Source organism: Atta colombica, unplaced genomic scaffold, assembly GCF_001594045.1.
Source record: "Atta colombica isolate Treedump-2 unplaced genomic scaffold, Acol1.0 scaffold30, whole genome shotgun sequence".
NCBI lineage: Eukaryota > Metazoa > Arthropoda > Insecta > Hymenoptera > Formicidae > Atta > Atta colombica.
Window position 1 is genome coordinate 602,352 of NW_017259404.1, and position 12,897 is coordinate 615,248.

The window sequence follows — 12,897 nt, forward strand, 5'->3', positions numbered from 1 at the left end:
AGCCGCGCATTTCTTCATATTGAAGCAAAAAATTAAAACCTCCCGCAAATGACGAGAATTTGGCTCGTAAACTGACATTTTCAATCGAGAATAACTTTATGATGCAGACACAAATCGACTAATGTTTCTATGGGGTTATGTTGACAGATGCCCAAGTTTATTGTATGACGTCTATGATCTATTTATTTCGATCACCACTTACCGTTAAAGTCATCTATAGGAAAACGGCGGAAACAAAGTTGTACACCTAGATGAATCATAGGATGGAATCCATTCTTATTTTACGACTGTTCTAAGTAATGTCTTAAGATGTTAATGTCTCCGATTAGTTCGTGACATCTTAAGACTATACTTAAGACGGTCTTAAATATAAGATCTGACTATGAATACTAATCGTAGATACAGATTTAACGTCTTCGATTTAAACGTTAGGGTGCCGTCACATAAAGCGTAATCTGCGTAAGCGTAACCTGCACATATTCTGGTAATATTACTAGAATATGTTATATTTTATTTATTAGCCATTTTCTGAAAGCTGGGATTCACATTAGGCATATTTCGCGGAAGACTGATCAGAATTTCTGTTGTACATTCTAATAGAAATGTTAAACAAATTTATAATTGATTTTCGTAACCTACGCATCTCGAAAAGTATGTCTCATGAGGAACCGGCACCTTTCCATTACGTACATATGAACAGATGATAAAATGAATTGTTAAAATCAGGAAGTCTTGTGAGACCTCTCTTAGGCTTATTCAATGCGTTTTTATTGAAACAAAAGAATCTGGCAAAAAAATGCATCGCTGCTCTGTAATCCGAGATATTAAGTGTTAAAGTTGACTATTGACGTTAGGAAATCTGTTACAGGCAAAGTGAAATCTATAATTGTACTGTTCCACATGATTTCAACTTTCCACGTGATGCACGACTTCTATAATTATATTGTTACAAAAATCGAAACCCATGTGCATTTTTTCAGGCAGAATAAGCTAAAATGAGCCAGAAATTGGATTTGACGGATGGTGATTCCATCATATTCGGCGTAACAATAAAGTAGCATAAAAAGCACAAAGTAACTAGGCAGAAACTGATGTTCAAGTAAAACAATATGATTGATCGGTGCAAGTTACGCCGCATATTACAGCACTCTTAACGATTAATCGAAACTTCGCTACGCAAATACGCGAGTACAGCAATAGGTGCATTCGGCATTGTAAATCGGAAACATTCGTTTGTTCTCTTACCTCGAAAATCATTCGGCATCTTTCGGCAACTCACATCTTTCTATTATATGCATGTCATCTCATCTGCGTTCGATATTAACATTTCTAGAGCCAATCAAGCTGCTCGGTCCTCTGGATTCAAAGACCGAGCTCGCAGAACTAATGCACATTTTTGCGCCTAAATTAAATTCATAACCTGTATATTCATAACCTGTATATGATAATAGGTTTGTTCGCGTCGCAAGCTTCAATCAACTTTTACTCTATCAAGCCTGTTGGAATGAGTAAAAATTATAATAGGAACATATTACAACATGTTGGAACATGCGACGCGAACAAACCTCTAATGTATCTAATTGATTCGTTAACACATACATTCATCTCTTTTAATATTTCTATTTTACAAATAGTATATTTGAACTGTTGTCTAATGCCCGTATTCAGACCTTGTACTTAAGTTCTTCCTTAAATTTATCTTTAGATGCTTAGCATGAAATAATTCGTACAATATCTGAAGATAAATTTAAGAAAATCTTATAGCTTTTGCACACTGGACGCAGAAATGCTTACCGCGCGGCAAAATGTGATGTGATAGCCAATAAGCTTATAGCTTCTAATGTGTTCATCGATTATCGCGTCTCATTTTGCCGCGTGGCAAGCGTTTTCGCGTCCAGTGTGCTGGAGCCATTAAATATAAGGTCTAACTATGAGCGGGTATAAGTCTACAAACGCTGAAACAAATGCTATCAAATAAAAATTAATGGAGTACACAATATACTATATTTAACGAGGAAAGTAAGTTTTTAATTCTTTTTTTCTTTATAAATTTGAAATTACGTATTTAAAAACAAAAAATAATGTTAGTTAATTTTAGATTAAAACTTATATTGTAATTATAGAATGAAATAAAATCAAACTGTATTAATATATTAAAGACTCTAACGAATATAAATCAAGAGGGTCAATCTGTATCTTCAAACAAGATGAAAAATTACGAGTGAGCAAATTTATTAGATGTTGACCAATGAAATTATTAGTATTCTAATAAATTTGCTCACTTTTGTAATTTTCAACCTCGTTTCAAGATACAGAATCAATCCTAAGTGATATAACTTATAAATTTCAAATTGCTGAAATTTATTTGCAATGTAGTATTTTCTTTTAAGAAAACACACCTTGCGTATGAATCTGCTACATTCATATGTAACGATTTATTTTTAGTATAAGATTATCAGTTTTTAGTAAAGCGAAAGATATTTTCAATTAATAGGGTTTTTTATTTATTTTATAAAAACAATTTAATTTTATAATCTAATCTTAAAGGACAGTTTATAGCTCTATATCGTTCGGAATTAATTCTTGGCACTCGGATTGCTCGAAGATTATGTGATCAAGTTAGCCATCTGCTAGCTTGCATCTCAAATTTACATTGCCGAACGCACCTAATACGTGGCATAGAACTCATGGGATGGTACCCTAATACTGCTCTATAATACACGTTACGTTTATTATAGGATTTTCGTACGCGAATGCGATATTTTTCAAAAACGACTTCAAACTATTAAAAATTTGTGTTTTATTATCATTGGTCGTTTTATTATTCATTTATTATTATTCGTAAAAATGAACTATCGAATCAAATTAATTTTTTAAATAAAAAAGTATAAACATAAATATTAAATTAATTTAATTCATGATATATTTATATCATCACATCATGAAAAAAATGGCGAAAATGACTAAATTCTTAATTCGATCGGAACTCTAGACGGTCGATAGCGCAATCTGACGAGGAATGCAGCAAATAGCTCTTTTTTATTTCTCCTATACGGACAAGTGGAGTGTACTAATTTATCGAAAATAATCACGAATACTCAGCTCCGCTCCCATAATTTCGCACCGAGTGAGTAAATTGCAGATAAGTTAAATGCCTTAATTCAGGTTGCCCGTTACACACTGCGTCACAGACGCGGTGCAGTTCACATTTCAATTTCCGAGAGCGAACGAGATTCTCCGCGTGAGCCACTGATTTGGCAGATCAGATACCCCCCCCCCCCTCCCCCCGATGACGATACGACGATCTTCATTGTTTATTCACATGATTTACCAACACTGAAAAATCCATTCTCCATGTTCCTTCCCTTCTCACCTCTAAGTAGAATTTGATAGAACTTCTGCGCGCGCGGTACCCCATTCGTTTTCTTCCTGCATGTTTTCGTCTTTCATTCCTCGCTCTCTCGTATGCTGTAATATCTCCTCAATCTTATTTGCTTTCAGAGTAACAATAATCCACGTAAATGAGCTGAATCCCGCGAAAATGAGCTCGCTACAGCAAGGGAATAGATTCCTGCCATTCTCGAACAATAATTTACAAAGAAAACAATTGTCCATGCAAGGTACAAGCTTCATAAAATGTTGCATTGATTGGTTGTAAATTACAGCCTATAACACATGTGGCATATGATTACCTTTATCTATCTTGATGAGATGTCTACTCGGGATGTTCTTTCTATAGGTGGTCTTCCTCAAAGTTTGAGCGGCAGCGAAACTGATGTTTCTACATCCAATGAAAATTTGAGCAACGAAGAGAGATATGTCATAAGGCATACGGCTCGGCAAGAGCCACAGGGTCAAGAAAATCAGCAACAGAGTCCCTCCAGATCTTCCAGTCACAAAGAGAATATACCAAATATTCAGGTGCATCCAAAGCATATGAAAAACAATAGCTTTAAAGAAAATACACTAATTCAGGTATAAAAAACAAACCTGATATTGCATTCCTCTTATTGTTTGCAACGCTCGCAAGCAATCATTTCATCCTTGTTTAATATTTGGAAACAATAAGGATATAAATGCTCGTAGGCATCAAGGCCGGAATCAGACTACGCATAGAAGATTGAGATTGAAGATTGAAAGATTGAAATTTGATCAATTAAAACAATACGAGCTGAAATTTCTTTGTTCTCATTGGTCAAATTTTAATCTTCAATACATAGACTGTTTCCGGCCTAAGATGATATACAGGGGCATCCAGGTAACATTCCAAATGCAGCCTTAAGGGAGTCAACTCGAAGAGTGGGGGTATCTCGTTTCCTAATCAACAATACTGACATAAAGGATACAATCTACTTGTTGCTACAAATGTTTCAAAGTGTTCAATTGATCAATAGAAAGAAAGAATTTTACTAATTGACCAATCAAAAATGCTTCGTCCCAAATAGGCCACTCCCTAATCTAATCAAATAACGAATAGTACAGGTCTTTTTAAAAAATGATATAAAGAAATATAGGGCATATAAGAATCAACATTAATAATAATAATTAATTATAAATGCAAAAATATAATAATATGATACATAAAATATAATAATATGATACATAAAATGTATAAAAAATTCTTAAATAACACATTGTAAAACATATTACATTACATATTTGCAAGAGCCGAAACATGTGTTTTACAATGTGTTATTTATAGAATTTTTAAAATATATTTTATATATCATATTATAGTTCTTGCAAAATTGATTACATTGACTCTAATCTGGTATAGGAAAGGGTCAAATAGCAGGATTAATCAAAGATTATTCAGTTTTAAAAAATTACGTACTGATTTAGAACAATCGATTACGTGATTTACTTGTCTTAATTACATAATTTCGTTATGTAACTGTGTAAGGTGATTTTTTTTTTAGTAGGCATAAGAATCGACTGTGATTGACTTGTGACATCTTAAGATTGTAGGACTTAAGGATGATATTTTTTAAAAATATCAGTCAAATAACTCTGCTAAAATAATTTCACTGAAATTACTATTTCACGTTTTTAAAACACTTTTCAAAACGCATTTCAGAAAAATTACAACAAAAATTTCAGAGAAATTGCAGAAAGATTTTAGTTCATTTTCAGCGATTTTTCAATATGAATGCTTTCCAGCAAGGACACAGTCAGACAGTGCGTTCCACTTAACGCCCGTAATGCTCGTGGAATCATTTTATTCTTGTTTATCAAATATTAAACAATGATAAACGATTGCGAACTTTCAAACATTAAGTAGAACGCAGCCTGTGTAAGTGAACAGTGAATCGTTTCATCCTTATTTATCATAGGCAAACAACAAGGACTGCTGTCACTGTGTAAAGTACTTGTTGGAACGTTTAGTTTCATAGTATAACACCAGAATGCATTATAATCTTCCATTTTATTCTTATAATTATATTTAATATATCAATATGGATTTATGATTTTTATTTAGACTTAAGGTATAATTTTTTCAGATTTTTTGGCTGTGTTGAGCAATGTAAGAGACTCCGCACAATAAAAGGAACAAAGAACAGAGAATAAGAATTTCAACCTATCAGAATCATGTATTGTGGAATATAGTTTCTGATAGGTTGAAATTCTTATTCTTTGTTCTCTGTTCCTTTTATTGTGCGGAACCCCTAACACTGTGTCATAATTGGAATACTTTGTGTAAGGGTGCCTTCACATCTTGACGGAAAAGCGGAAAGCGGAAAAGCAGTGACCAATTAGAACTCACGCTAATAATAAGTAGTACAAAAAGTCGAAATTGTAGACTATCAACTAGAGTTCTGATTGATTGCTGCTTTTTCGCTTTCCGCTTTTCCGTCAAGGTGTGAACGTGCTCTAAGATATTATACAATGTTATACTATGGCTGCGTGTATTCTTTTAGATCATCCAATCAGCATTTTAGATCTCTTTAGAAGAATAAATCAATAGCAGCGAGCGCTCACACAACTGTTGAGTCCGCTGAACGCAGCCTATATCACCTATGTATGTTGTTGGAAAACATCTAGTAATAACTTACTGTGTTACAATATTTGACTTGCTAGAAAGCACCCTAAACTGAAAAATTTACTTTCAGTAAAATTTCAGCAGATTTTCAACAATTTTACTGAAATTATCAACAATTTTTCAAAACGTGAAATAATAATAATTTCAGCGAATTTTTTTCGCTAGAATGAGACAATTAAAAAGTACAGACAATAGGATATAAAGCTGTAATCAAATTAGAGATTGGAATTTGATCGAAATTTAATCAATCGAAAGAAAGAAAACTAATCTCAAGTTTAATGAAATTTGCTTCTGTTGATTAAATTTCAATCTCAATCTCTAGATCTAATTAAAGCCTAGACCTAATTAAAAAAATTAATAGATTTCGATTTATATTATTCCTTGTTTCGATTGTCTTTTCTTTTTAATTGTGTCTTTAGCTTTACATAAATGCATTCTTCTTTCTTTTGCAATTCAGCATCCATTTCCTTATCTAAGTTAATATGGTTTATCATGATATAGGGCAATCTACATAACAGGAATAGTCTGAAAGACAGCTTAAACGGGTCTAACAGGAACAGTTTAAAGGAAAGCTTGAATGGTTCGAATCGGAACAGCCTGAAGGACAGCATTAATGGATCCAATCGGAATAGTCTGAAGGACAATTTGAGCAATCGCACCAGTGGTTCAAATAGGAGCAGCCTGGACGTCTCGACAAGTTCTTACAACACATTAATAATACATAACGCTAACGACGATAATTCATGGATTCCATCTGGAAGGTAAGTATGCATTTTTTTTATTAACAATTACAGAAATTACTTTGTATTTCTTATTTGTGAACAGGCTATCGGGCATAGTAAGAGAACACGGAGATGTGGGTTACTTGTACTGCGATGGAAAGGGCCATTCCAACAGTCCCACAATACAGTCCTTGTCCAATTTGCCGCACGAAGATTACGTCCACGATCAATCAGGTGGAGGTTGCCAAGAAATTACGGATATCCCGGATGATTATCTTAATCAATCTCAGGTATATCATAACGATTAATATAACAAACAAGAGACAACGTATAGCATTAAATTTTTTTATTTCGCCAAACTTCAAATACATATTTATTTCATCTTAAGACAGCAGATTTAAAAATTATTTATTTAAATGATGTCCAGATTTTTTTCTTGAAAAATTCTACTATTTTCAAATGATTTTTCCCGGTTCAAACGGTTAGTCCCGGTTGATTAGGAAACAAGAAACAGAATGTTATTTACCAATAATAGAAATAAGAGAAAGAAATTCTGAACAGCATATACTGAACATTTGAAGATCATGTTTGTGTTCTCAAGAAGTAATCACGATTGTAAAAGTAGTTGAAAACATGTAACTACAAAGAGATATTGTTTGTTTGTCGTAAATTTTATATTATTTTAAGGTGAAACTGAAGGAATAGCTCTACCTTTTTGCATGTTTTTACAAAAAAAAAAAAAAACACATTGGAGATTAATTAGGTTTTGAAAGTTTTTCTGTATCTGTTTAATTCCGTTCTTAAACATGCGTATGCATTTCGCAGGTCTTGAAACATCTAGCAAAAGAAGTGAAAGTGCCACCGTATCCTAATAACAGTAGTAGTTTAGAAATGAGATTAGGAGAGATAAGAATAAGAGATGGTGACAGGGGGAAACAAAACGAAAGCGAGTATGAAGGCAGGTCGACACCGTGCTATGTATCCCCATTGTTCAAAAACAAACATAGGCTCTTTGGACCGACGGAAAAGCTGACTGTATCGCGATCGCAGCCAGATCTATCCAGGATCAAGATGGACATCGATAATTACAAACTTCGGACAATTTCGCCCCGGTAACGTAATATTTTTCACTTATGCCTCGCACAATCACATTTATGCTACGCACAACGTTTAACTAATAGACCTGGATCCTCCACAGACCTCAGACCAAAGGACGGGAGGAGTTGGAAAGGGAAACGGGCGAAGTATGGCCGTCCTCGGAGATGATTCAGATAGTGATCCAGGAAAACAGTGTGTTGAAACTCGAGCTAGAGCGCTGTTACAACAAGGTTGCCAAGACGCAAAAGCTGGAGCAGGAGATAGCGAAAGTGCATCGTGTTCACGAAGAGCTTGCAGCGTCTTGTGAACGACGAGAGAAGCTGGAGCGTGCCGCTCGAATGAAACTGCAAAACGAATGCCGCCGTTTGACCGAGCTGAATCGCGCATATAGAGACCAGATTGACCTGCTGTCCGTGCGCACAGACAGCCCGCCAATCGTTGACACATTACGGAAGGAGTTGTCGCAACGCGAGCTACTCATTGGACAGCTTCTTTCGCAAAGTATTGATCATATGCAAAATAGAGAGATATGACTTCTCCTTAAATTATTACCTTTTTGTGTGTTTTTAGACAAAGAATTGACCAATGCGAAAGAAAGGCAGGAAATTGAACTGACGGCCCAGCGCGCCACTTTGCAGGAACAACGTACGCATATCGACATTCTAGATACCGCTTTAACGAATGCACAAGGCAATGTTGTGCGGCTTGAAGAAGAAGTAAATTGATTTATTAATAATATCGATAAGATCATATATAAATAATTACATAAAATTTAATTTTTATGTAATTTAATTTTTTTATGTAAATTTAATTTTTACATGTAAATAATATATAAAAATAATTATATATACAAATAATTAAAAATTTTACTTTTTATAAAAATTAGAAAATATTGTTTCATTTTTGGTTTCATTAAATTCTAATTTATTTAAAAAAGAAAGAAATTTTATAAATAATCAATTACATTTACAACAATTACACATTGATGTGGACATTGATTGCAAAATTATTTCTATATGTACAGTGTCGAAAGAAACAAGTGTATGTGGAGAGGGTAGGTCAACTTCAGCGGGCCTTATCTTCGCTTCAAGCGTCTAGCGATAGACGAGAAGAGACCGAGAGACAACTGAGAGGCCAGCTGGAAAAAGAGTTGCGCGAAGGTGGCGGAAGTGGTAACGGCAATGAGCAAACATCGAACGGTGAGACGATTGCAGATCTGAAACGACGATTACGTGAAAGGGACGAGAAGATTATGTCGCTTGAGGGCGACGTTGCGAAATGGGAACAACGTTACCTCGAGGAAAGCGCGCTGAGGCAAGCAGCTATCGATGCTGCCAGTTTGCCAAAGTAAGTAGAGTTTTTTTTTCGTCTTTTCCCAACACATTCATGTTTTGTGCTTACACTCTTTGTTTATTCCTGTGATTAGAGATGCAAAGATCGCTGCTCTGGAAAAGACCAGTCAGGACGCAGAGAAATTAATTGCCGAGGCTCGCTCGGAGAAGATGAAACACATGGACGAGGTACATGCTGCGCAAAAGAAATTGGCCGATCTGGAATCTAGGTAAGAGGAATATATTTGAGAATCGCAATGATTGCTATCATTGAGAAAAATATAAATTTTAATAAATATTTTAATAAATATTTGTTTATGTTATATAATATAGTTTAATAAATTTTATAGTTATTATAATTATTATAACTATTATAACTATTTATTATATATAATTCTATTTATAATTCTATAGTTATTATAACCATAAAATGGTTTATTTAGTTATATGTGTATTAATTTTATATATAAGCTAGTATAAGTATCACCTTTATATCATTGTCTTAATTTATACCATTGTCTTTCTATACATATACATTGTCTTTCTCCGAGTGCACTTACTAGTCATTACAATGTAATCAACGTTTTTTACTCTAACAGAATGAAGGATCTGGAGTCCAAACTAGCCGAGAGAGACGCTATGATCAAGGTGCTACAAAAGCATACGTACGACAAAGCGGACAGCAGTAGCAGCAGCGGTGTGGGCAGCTATCCCGCCGCGCATTCGTCTCACTCAAGTACGTCGGCGGATCATCATACCGCGCTGACAAGCACACCGGAACTTGGTAAAGAGACCCTTTGGAAAATGAGATTTAAAAGAATGCTGGAGCAATCAAGTTATCGACATTACAGTCATATAAAAATCTCCGAATTGATTAAATGGAATTAAAAATCCTTTTACAGAATAAAGGAGACGCAAAATCGATTTTAACTTTTTTTCGGTTTTAATATAAAATTCACGGCATCACTTCTCGATTTTTTTTTCAATTTTAATATAAAATCTACTGCATCACCTCTCGATTTTGTGTCTATCTTATAAAAGGATTTTTGATTCCATCAATTTGGAGATTTTTATACGACTGTAATGTCGATAATTTGGTTACTCCAACATTCACTTAAATTAACTCATCGATAATTCTCTTTCATGAGTTGTGGCAATTTTAATAACATCTTTCTCTGATTTTTTGCACAAAAAGTGAGCAGCGTACTCGGCGGTGGCAGCGGCTACGGCAGCACCGGCTCCTACGGCGTTACCGACAGTTATAAATATAGAAAGCAGGGCAGCTTTGAGCAGACTAATAAGAGTCTTGATGATCAACTGAAAGAGCTAGATTCTCAACTGCTTAGCAAGGTAGGCAAAATAAAGCGAAGCGTATCACGTGCGCTCTTTCCATCGGAAATGATTAATTCTCAAAAGCTTTAAAGTCTTGAATAGCATTACGTCATCGCCATTACCATCGAATTTCATTTTGCCCGCGTTGTCTCGCGTTTTTACATTATTTGTAATCATTATTACGTGCGCCGTCTGATACCATTTACATTTTGCTCACATTAATTTTACTTGTGTTTTTTTTTTCATCAATAGAGATACACATTAATTTACGGACGATCGATATTTTGAGTTCTTTAGCAACCTTTTTAATAGTCGCCGCTGAATCATGCAAATATTACAGGTCACATATTCGAAGGTATCCTTGCGTTGCTGTGTATGAGGAGCTTTGGAGTATTTTTCGTTATTTCCACTATTTTTTCTTTTTTCTTTTTTTTTTTTCTTAATTAAGAAATTGTCTCGAGAGTAGCCAACATGTACATCCATAAAACGAAGAAGAAATCTCAATTGAATCCAGTTGCTCTCACATGACAAATTTAATACGAGAGAAACGTTACATACTGGCTATTCTCTAGTTGGAGTTACTTGAAACGCATAACGATTTTAATCGCATAACAGTGTGTGATTTAACAATCTAAAATTTTATTTTTACTTTTGTACATTTATTGGAAGAATTATGTGTTATTTTTAATTTTTCCGAATAACATTCATTGCTTTTGTATACGTGTGCGTGCCTTTTTTGTGCCGTTTATTTTATTTTTATTTATTTTGCCGAACATATGTATTAACTGTTTGTCAAAATTGTGCTCGAGTAGCTAGTCAAAATAGATCTCACATTTTACACAGATTAATCTTTCTTTCTTTTTTTTTTTTTTTCAAATTGTTCCACTAATCCCTCCTGACTCTCCCCCATCTTCTCTCCCGTCCGTTCGTTATCCTCGAATGTGCATGTGCGAGCGTTTTATACAGCGAGCACTAACCCCTTTCCAGGTCCCGGCCTCCTATCTGCAACCCGTGCGTTCTTTCTTTCTTGTTTCAGCGGGCACTTTGCTGTTTTCCAGGATTCTCTAATCCAGGCACTGCGTCGCGAAAAGGAAAAATACCCAAGCCACTACTGGCGGGTGTAGATAGCACAGGTACCTCGAGCACCGCCTCGAGCAAGAGTCGGCTGCTGGATGACTCGTCCGGTAGCGGAGGCGACGTGGTGTCGTCGAGCATAATCGAGTTCGCCAACGCGGCGGCCAGGCTGAAAGGTACTATCTCGCGGCTGTCGGACGGTGCTGGTGGCAAGCCAACCGAGGATATGATGCTGCTCGAGAAGCAGGGTAGAAGCTCGCAGCGGCAACGGATGGCACCTCCAGAGATAGGCGGCGAGCCACGTCGCGCCGGGAGTCTGCCGCCCAGCTCGTTACCACGACCACCAAGGGCACTCAAGGCGACCAGCGCTAACTCTCGCTACTGTCGCCTAAGTGATACGGAAACGCGTAAGAAGTCGGATCCCGGACCGGGGATGCTGGACACGTCGTCCGCGACGAGCGGTGCGGTCAGTGGCGGCGGCGTGAAGATGATCCGCGACTCCTCCGGCAATTGCAGCATTGAGTACGGTAGATTTGACACCGGTGCCACCGTCGCTGCGAAGGCGTCGCGCAGCAAGAAGAAGAACTCCGTGGAAAGCTTCATGACGAATAGCTCGCTGAAGAAATCATCGGTTGGCTCGGGGATGACGAACAGCGGCGGCGGCGGTAGTGGCGGCGGTCATGAGTACGAAAGGCTGCAGTCTGACACGATCATGATCAACAATCGTAAGAAGTCGGTCGGCTGCGCGTTGGAGTCAGCGGTACGGCACAGGGAGATGCAGGGCCGCTCGTTCATACCGCCGCCAACGTCGTCTCGCACTCGCATAGGCGAGTATGGTCGTCTGAGCGACGGCGAGTCCTCGGTAGCAGCGGTGGCGGCGGCGGCAGCTGCTGTTCTCAAGGGAAGCGGTAACACCTCCTTGAGGAAGCAGACGGGAGCGGGTGGCTCGTCCCGCGGACAGAGCACCGGCAGCACCGTGAGCAGCAAGAGTGGCCGCGACTCTGGTGGTACTGCCAGCAGCGAGGCATCCACGGCCTCCTTGCCGCCGACCAAGGCCAGATCGATACCACGTCCCGGCAATTACCGCATTCAATTTTGAGCGGCTTGTATTTATACGCGATACCTGGACCGAGAGTCCAGTCTCGGTCAAAGGACCAATCCCGGTTGGAACTGTCTAGGTAGCATGTGTTGGTTCATTACGATTTTTATCCGCCAGCAGTGTTAGGCACAGTTTAAAGGCATTTTAAAGGTCGATTTTTTATTATAAATTCTAATAGATAAATTAATTTATTACATATAT

General features: G+C 36.9%; 1 protein-coding gene across 3 annotated transcripts; it reads left to right on the forward strand.

The window, feature by feature from the left end:
• Nucleotides 1-3,045: 3,045 nt before the first annotated feature.
• LOC108690215 lies at nucleotides 3,046-12,696 on the forward strand. Of its 3 annotated transcripts, none has more exons than XM_018197395.1 (13): nucleotides 3,046-3,127; nucleotides 3,502-3,620; nucleotides 3,740-3,921; nucleotides 6,542-6,801; nucleotides 6,866-7,052; nucleotides 7,588-7,874; nucleotides 7,961-8,361; nucleotides 8,431-8,576; nucleotides 8,885-9,207; nucleotides 9,287-9,421; nucleotides 9,791-9,975; nucleotides 10,387-10,541; nucleotides 11,560-12,696. In XM_018197395.1, the coding sequence occupies exons 2-13, from the start codon at nucleotides 3,542-3,544 to the stop codon at nucleotides 12,694-12,696; spliced, it is 3,477 nt and encodes a 1,158-aa protein (XP_018052884.1). In that variant the 5' UTR covers nucleotides 3,046-3,127; nucleotides 3,502-3,541. The 3 variants fall into 3 exon arrangements, with proteins under 3 accessions (XP_018052884.1, XP_018052885.1, XP_018052886.1); XM_018197396.1 differs by lacking the exon at nucleotides 3,046-3,127 and adding an exon at nucleotides 3,357-3,409; XM_018197397.1 differs by lacking the exons at nucleotides 3,046-3,127; nucleotides 3,502-3,620; nucleotides 3,740-3,921 and adding an exon at nucleotides 4,168-4,258.
• Nucleotides 12,697-12,897: the final 201 nt, after the last annotated feature.